The sequence below is a fragment of the Diospyros lotus genome, chromosome 4 (genome assembly GCF_014633365.1).
Source record: "Diospyros lotus cultivar Yz01 chromosome 4, ASM1463336v1, whole genome shotgun sequence".
In the NCBI taxonomy this organism is placed as follows: domain Eukaryota; kingdom Viridiplantae; phylum Streptophyta; class Magnoliopsida; order Ericales; family Ebenaceae; genus Diospyros; species Diospyros lotus.
This window is the reverse complement of record NC_068341.1, coordinates 30,667,972-30,674,571: the sequence shown is the minus strand read 5'-3', so window position 1 is coordinate 30,674,571 and position 6,600 is coordinate 30,667,972. Positions and strand designations below refer to the sequence as shown.

The 6,600-nt window shown below is 38.7% G+C and overlaps 1 protein-coding gene across 1 annotated transcript; it reads right to left on the bottom strand.

The window, feature by feature from the left end:
* Positions 1-579: 579 nt before the first annotated feature.
* On the bottom strand, positions 580-3,779 carry LOC127799298 (uncharacterized). The gene is made up of 5 exons (XM_052333215.1): positions 3,133-3,779; positions 2,430-2,931; positions 2,100-2,301; positions 1,188-1,682; positions 580-1,092 (listed from the first exon to the last, which is right to left on the bottom strand). The coding sequence occupies exons 1-5, from the start codon at positions 3,494-3,496 to the stop codon at positions 706-708; spliced, it is 1,950 nt and encodes a 649-aa protein (XP_052189175.1). The 5' UTR covers positions 3,497-3,779; the 3' UTR covers positions 580-705.
* Positions 3,780-6,600: the final 2,821 nt, after the last annotated feature.

Below are 6,600 nucleotides of genomic sequence, written 5' to 3'. Positions count from 1 at the left end.
CTACAATTAATTGCAAAAGGTGGCCAGAGTATAGCTTCTTCGTTCTTCATTTGGTAGAATTCTAAGTTTGGAGACTGCAAGCACAATGGATGACACAGCTAAGGAACAAGGGAATGTGCAAGGCACAGAACAAGAAATGAAACTGCGCACTTTATTGCACCCTACTTGATAGAAGAGGTGAAACATGTTGGGATCTTCTGCCATGCTGTTGTTTCTGAGTTTTGATAAAAATTGTCTGAAACGAAATAGATAATTTGGGCATATCTTGATTTCTTGTTTTTGAATTTAGCAAGCAAATTAATTGGAGATTCATGGCATTCTCAGCGGGTGACTAGTGTTACTTGTTGCAGATGCTCAATAGCTTATTACACAGGTTGGTTTCTCAACTATTTGTGTTTCAAGAAATCCATTTACATTTTCTGTTTCTAGTTCTACTTTTTTTTTTCTTTTTGGTTTCTTGATGCCAATCCTTGACCCATTTCACAGTTTTAAGCTTTCATTTGTTTAGACACAGATGGTTGCTTCTTTTCCTCAAACCAGTCGCAGTTGGTCAAGGAATCCAAGTAGGAAGAACGGAGGTAGAGAGAGTGTGTAGTCTTATTGTGTATTTATTATTTTCCAGTAGTGTAGTATTCTTGGTATCTATCTTTGGAAAAGAATAAATGAAGTGTGGTATTTAATGAATTCAATATTTTTCACCCAAAACTAGATCCTGAAGGGAACAAGATCAGCGTCTATGTCCTCTGGAACTCTTCCTGGAGGTGGGAATATCGGGAGCAGGCTGGCTATGCGCTTTGCAGTCTTCAGATAAGAGGCGTACTTGCTGACGATCCCGGCATTCTCATCTTCTGTCTTGTCGTCGTCATGGGGTTTCGGTCCAGGGCACTCGTTCAGAGCCTGCAGTGTCTCTTTCAGCGCCGCCTTCTTGAACGTCCAGGCCCCAGTTCTCCAGTTGAAGCGATACAACGGGAGGAACCTCTGCCCATAAATGGCGATGAATTCGATTGCTGCTAAGATGAACTCGAACTCTTCCTTCTTCATGTAGTAAGGAAAGCTGACCCTCGTCCATCCAGGCTTCACTCCATTGTAACCCTGTTTGTTTCACAAGTTTCTTTCAGAATTTGAAACTGCAACTAACCATGAAGCTGCTTTATGCAGGAAAAGAAAGATTTGAGACGATTCATTACCATTTGGATGGCAGACCGGAAGGCAAGCGACTTGGTTTCATCGACATTCAGCAAGCTGTGGCCGTAAGGCCCCGCACAAGCACACCCTCCCCGAGCCTGGACCCCAAACAGATCGTTGAGGAGCTTTGCGACGAAAGGGCCGTGGAGGGGCTTGTCTCGCCAGTTCCCCGTCTCCGACCACATGTACAGTTCTCTTACCCCATTCGCCCCGTCGCCGGAGCTCGCCTCTGGAAACAACGGAGAGTACGCCGTGGAGTGAATCAGGAAAGACAGGATGGCCTGTCTCTTGGCGCTTGTGCTGCCCAGAATCCATATGTTGTTGTTTGGAAGAAGCCTCTGCAACGCCTTCTCGATGTACATCTGCTCTTGTTTCTCTATCACTTGATGACCGATATACTCTTTGACCCAGAACGCCATTGCGGCTCTCACTTTCTGGACGATTGGCGGTGTGCCGGCGTCTTCCCGCTCTTCTATGTCGTCCACATATAGCGTGTCCTTCAATTCCATAAACAGACACTAGTAGATCAGCAAGCTTGATTAATTGACAATGGAAAGGAACGTTTTTAACTCTCTTTCTTGAGTTGACCAAAAAGTTTTTAGTTCCAAAGTACAGGCGACTTTTCGTTTCAATCCTAATTAAGGTCAACAAAACCCAAAATTTCGCCAATAATCTTTGCCATTAATGTCAGGAATTTTGCAGGCTTTGACATATTCAAACCCATATATAATATACAAGAAATTTAGTTGTGTGCACGCATAAAAATCGGTATGTTTCATGGTCGGATGACACATGGTTTGCTCTTTTAAAAGTCAAATTACTCTGCTGAAATTCAAGATTGGTGCCAATTAACAAATACCATATATATCAAATCGTGCCAACAACGGTGAGTATACTTGTGGATTTTGCTTTACCTTCTCGTTGAAGCCATTGACAAAGTTAACAGTCCCACCTCCACAAGTCGATGGAGGGGAAGATCGGAGCTGATACAGCGCCTTGCTCATCAGAAGGACGCCCGGCGAGCCCGGGCCGCCGGCGAACTTGTGGGGGCTCAGGAAAACAGCATCGTAGCCGTCCGTCTCGCCTGACCTCATCTCAATCTTCACATAGGGCCCACTGCACGCATACATACCCACAAATTAAACACTACTTCAATTGTTTAATTACAGTTAAGGTTTATCTTTTCAAGTTCAATGTTAATTTAACATTAACAGTAGTTAATTAGTTGATCAAACGATTAATACCTTGCCGCAAAATCAAAGCAAGCAAAGGCTCCAAATTGGTGGAGAAGATGGGAAAGGGCTCTTGTATCGGTTTCAATGCCGGTCACGTTGCTGCAAGCTGAGAAAGAACCCAACATTGGCCTCTTGGTGTGTTGATAGGAGGCAAGTTGGAGCCTTAGAGCTTCCATGTCTATTAGGCCATTGTGATCCAAGCCGATCTCCACCACCTCGGCGAGGCTGTTCCGCCACGAGAGGAGGTTGGAGTGGTGCTCGTAAGGGCCAAGAAAAACCACCCACCGCTCCTTGCTGCTTAGGCACTCGAGCGCCCTCTCCCTCAGAAGAGACGGGATGGCGATGCCCATCATCTCCTGGAGCCTTTTAATGGCGGCTGTAGAGCCCGACCCACAAAATATCAGTGCATCGTCTTCCCCGCCGCCCATGCATTTCTTCACATACTCCGACGCCTCACGAACTGTTCTCGTCGTGCGGTGACCCACATAACTGTCACTGGTGTGACTGTTCCCTACACAGCCAACATGGAAAATAATATTAATTACTCAATTTCAACTTTCATTTCCATTGACTTGCATGAGCATGATGTTAATAGTTTGTTTATGCATTGTCAAACATTCAAGTAATGAAGCAAAGACTTTTAGCGCGTATGGAAACGTTTTCTAAATGGATAGGTGGAGGGAGGACTGCTTCAAAGCTCTTAATTGCTTACCGTAGAAAGGGAGGACGTTGGAGGTGATGTAGTTTTCGATATAGAGAAGGGAGCGGCCGGAGGCGGTGTGATCGGCGTAGGTGAGGCGGCGGCGCCCGAAGGGGGACTCGAACTCGGCGTCTCTCCCTATAATCTGAGTCTGCAACCAGGAGAGCTTCTTCTGGGCGGAAACGTCAGCACCGGTATTAATCTCTGGCGTCTGGAAGGAAACGTGGTGGAGCTGGCCATTTGTGATGGCAGCTTCGATGTCGGAGGCTTGAGAAGAGCTGGATCTAGCGGAGGTGGTTTGGCTGTGGGTGGACTGGTGTATGATCTCTTGGGCAGGATTAATGGCGGCTCTGAGGAAAGGTTTCTCCAAATCCATGATTTAAATTGGAATGAAGAAGAAGAAGAAGAAGAAGAAGAAGAAGAAGAAGAAGAAGAAGAAAGGAGACATGCGATTGGGAAGGTGGAGAAAGAGAGTTTTAAATAGGAAGAGGAGAATGGATTTCCAGTGGGGATGGAAGTGATGGTTTGAAGAAAAACAAGAGGAAGTCGATCGGACGTGGTATGAGATTCATTACAAGCTGCTGCTGCTGCTGCTGCTTCTCATCAGACTTATTGTTTTTGATATTTCTGTGGGAAGGGAAGGGACGGATGCCTACTTTTGCATCATCATCACATGCTATGCTATAATATTTATATAGTGAGCGAGAGGAGAGGAGAAGAGAGGAATGGCTGGGGGTCCCTAAATACACCATTTTAATAAGCCACAATTCATTAGATAGCGTTTAATTAATTTCATACCCCACCCCTATTAATTCCAAGGGGCCTCCCCTCCTAATAATATTAACAAACTTATTCCCTTAAAATATAGATATACGAAGTTATGTTTTTATTACTGTGTTGTATTTAAAATGCCCTTACAAGATTCTTGTATTTACAAATATACCAAAATCACTGGAATTCTCAATAATAATGTATATATATATATATATAAAACTTACAGTTACCCTATTAGTTTTTAGTTTTAACCAATTAATTAATGGATATAAACTCTAGTACCTCATTTATTTATTTATTTTATTAATATTTTGTCAGATTTCTTAATTAATTAAGATTCTACACATTTCTGATCGTCCTAATACCTTAATTACACCTTAATTACGCAGATGTATATATATATAAATTCATTCTAATATACAAATGTTTGTATCTAACACTGCTTCAATATTGAAAATGTAAACAGAAAAATAATATATATTTTATAATTTGTTTATTTTATTATTATCTTCCTTTGACCTTAACCTCTTCCTCTTGCCCCCTGTCTGGAAGAGTTGGGTTATTACTGACCACGAGGAGGACAAAGACAATAATAATAATAATAATTATTATTATTAATATATAATTTTAATACTTGTAACAAAATCATTATATATATATATATATGATTGATCACATATCCATATATATGGCGGCTAATACGACTAGCTTTATAAATTACAATAATAATAATTTTACAGTGAATCCGAAACAAGCAAACAAACAATCTTTAAAAATCAATCCACACTATATACCATTTTACATGATACATACATATATATAAAATAGAGTTGAGTTAGTTTTTAAAATCTTATGGAGTCTAAATATTTTTTATTAAATAATTTGTATATAGTAGTGACACGAAAACTATATAATATATAATTTTATATATTAATATTCACATTATTATATATTGCATAAAATTAAATACTGTGTGCTAGTCAGTCTATAATTTGAAGTGATAAAATCACGGAAAATGGATCACTCCTCCCTCCACCCACCCCTTAATTTTTGACCGATATATGTTTTGATATGCACTATATATATATATATATATATATATGAACATGATGATCCACCAAAAGGCTTGTCCATTCATTAAAGTTTCAGCAGACCCACTATTAATCTCAATTAAGTGGTCAGTATACCAATTTTTGTTAACTTTATGATCATTAATTATCAATAAAATTAATACATTATTAATTAGTAATAATTAGTGGTAGTATTATATATGAAGCATTGGCCAAAAATGACTAAAATCAACCGCGTGACATAAGGGACGACTTCCAAGGTTTGAATCTCTCTCGGGTGGTCATGGCATGTGTTAACCATATTGGTGTAAGTTACGTACAACAAATAAAATGCATTTTATATATGGAACGCAATAAGATAATATTTTATGGAAACCAAAATCAACTGCTTATTTCAATAATAATAATGGGATTAACCTTAAGAAAAAAAAAAACCACACTTAATTTGCAAATTAAATATCTTACGTCTTCCTCCATGCTGACGTGGCAATCCTGTTACCAATTAAATTTATGGCCTTGAATTGGTACTTAATTTCTACGTAAAGGTTTTGCTTGTTTTGTTTTTTTTTTTAATAATATATTCATGTTGTGGGCCACCTTCACAGTACATTTTAACATTTATGAACTTTCACATCACCTTAACATATTACTTGTCAAATCCATGATTTTATTATGAATTTTATTTATTTAAAGGTAGAAGAAGCGTTGGAATGGATCTTATTATTTTGGATGACTCAACAAGCTTTGTGGAGCCCTCTCCACAACGTATAGGTATTTAGAATTTTATTTGAAATATTAAAATTTAAATGAGTATAACAATTTTGAAGGTAAATTTATTGTTGAAAGATAATAATCATGTTAAAAAGTAAATTTTGTATGAATTATATCAAATGTCTAAGTTTAAATATATATAAAATATATCTGTATCTAAATTTATTCAAAAAGTACATCAGGCTAAAGATCATTTATCTTTAAGGATTAGTCGAATGGAGTTTTGATATCTCAAGTGAATTAAAAAAAAAAAAAAAAACTTAGTGCAATAATATTCAATCCACAGTCTCCCACCCTTCGCCTCTAGTTTTGACCCACCCTCTAAAATTAATGTATTAATTAGTATTTATGTATTTTATTCCATTCTGGTGGGCTAAGATAGGAGCACTAATCAAATGTATGATGATTCACACACACCCAGCAACGGCACTTCTTATTAGCAAGAACAAGAAAACGTGTTCGCTTCCACTTCGACTTCCGCAACGGCAGTTCTTTTGGACCATCTCTTAAGTCCTGTGGTCTGTGGGTCGAACGAACACATATTTCATTCACTTCATATTCAGATTCAGATTTAGATTGAATATATATATGATCATTGACTCTCCTTCCTTCAACTTCACAAGTAAAGTAAAGTTTTACCATTATTGCTGGAAGGAAGGAAGAAATTAAGAGCACCGACGGTGAAAAAAAATTAAATGGATGATTTTCTCTCTCTTCGCTCCCTGGCTCTCTAACCTTAATTATTTCTTTCCTCTCTTTGATTGGTTGGACGAAGCTTAATCAACGGTGACGGTCGACGACGGTTACTCCTACACCAACTCGCAACGACATGCGACGGTTTCCTCTCTTTGGCTCTTAATTTGAC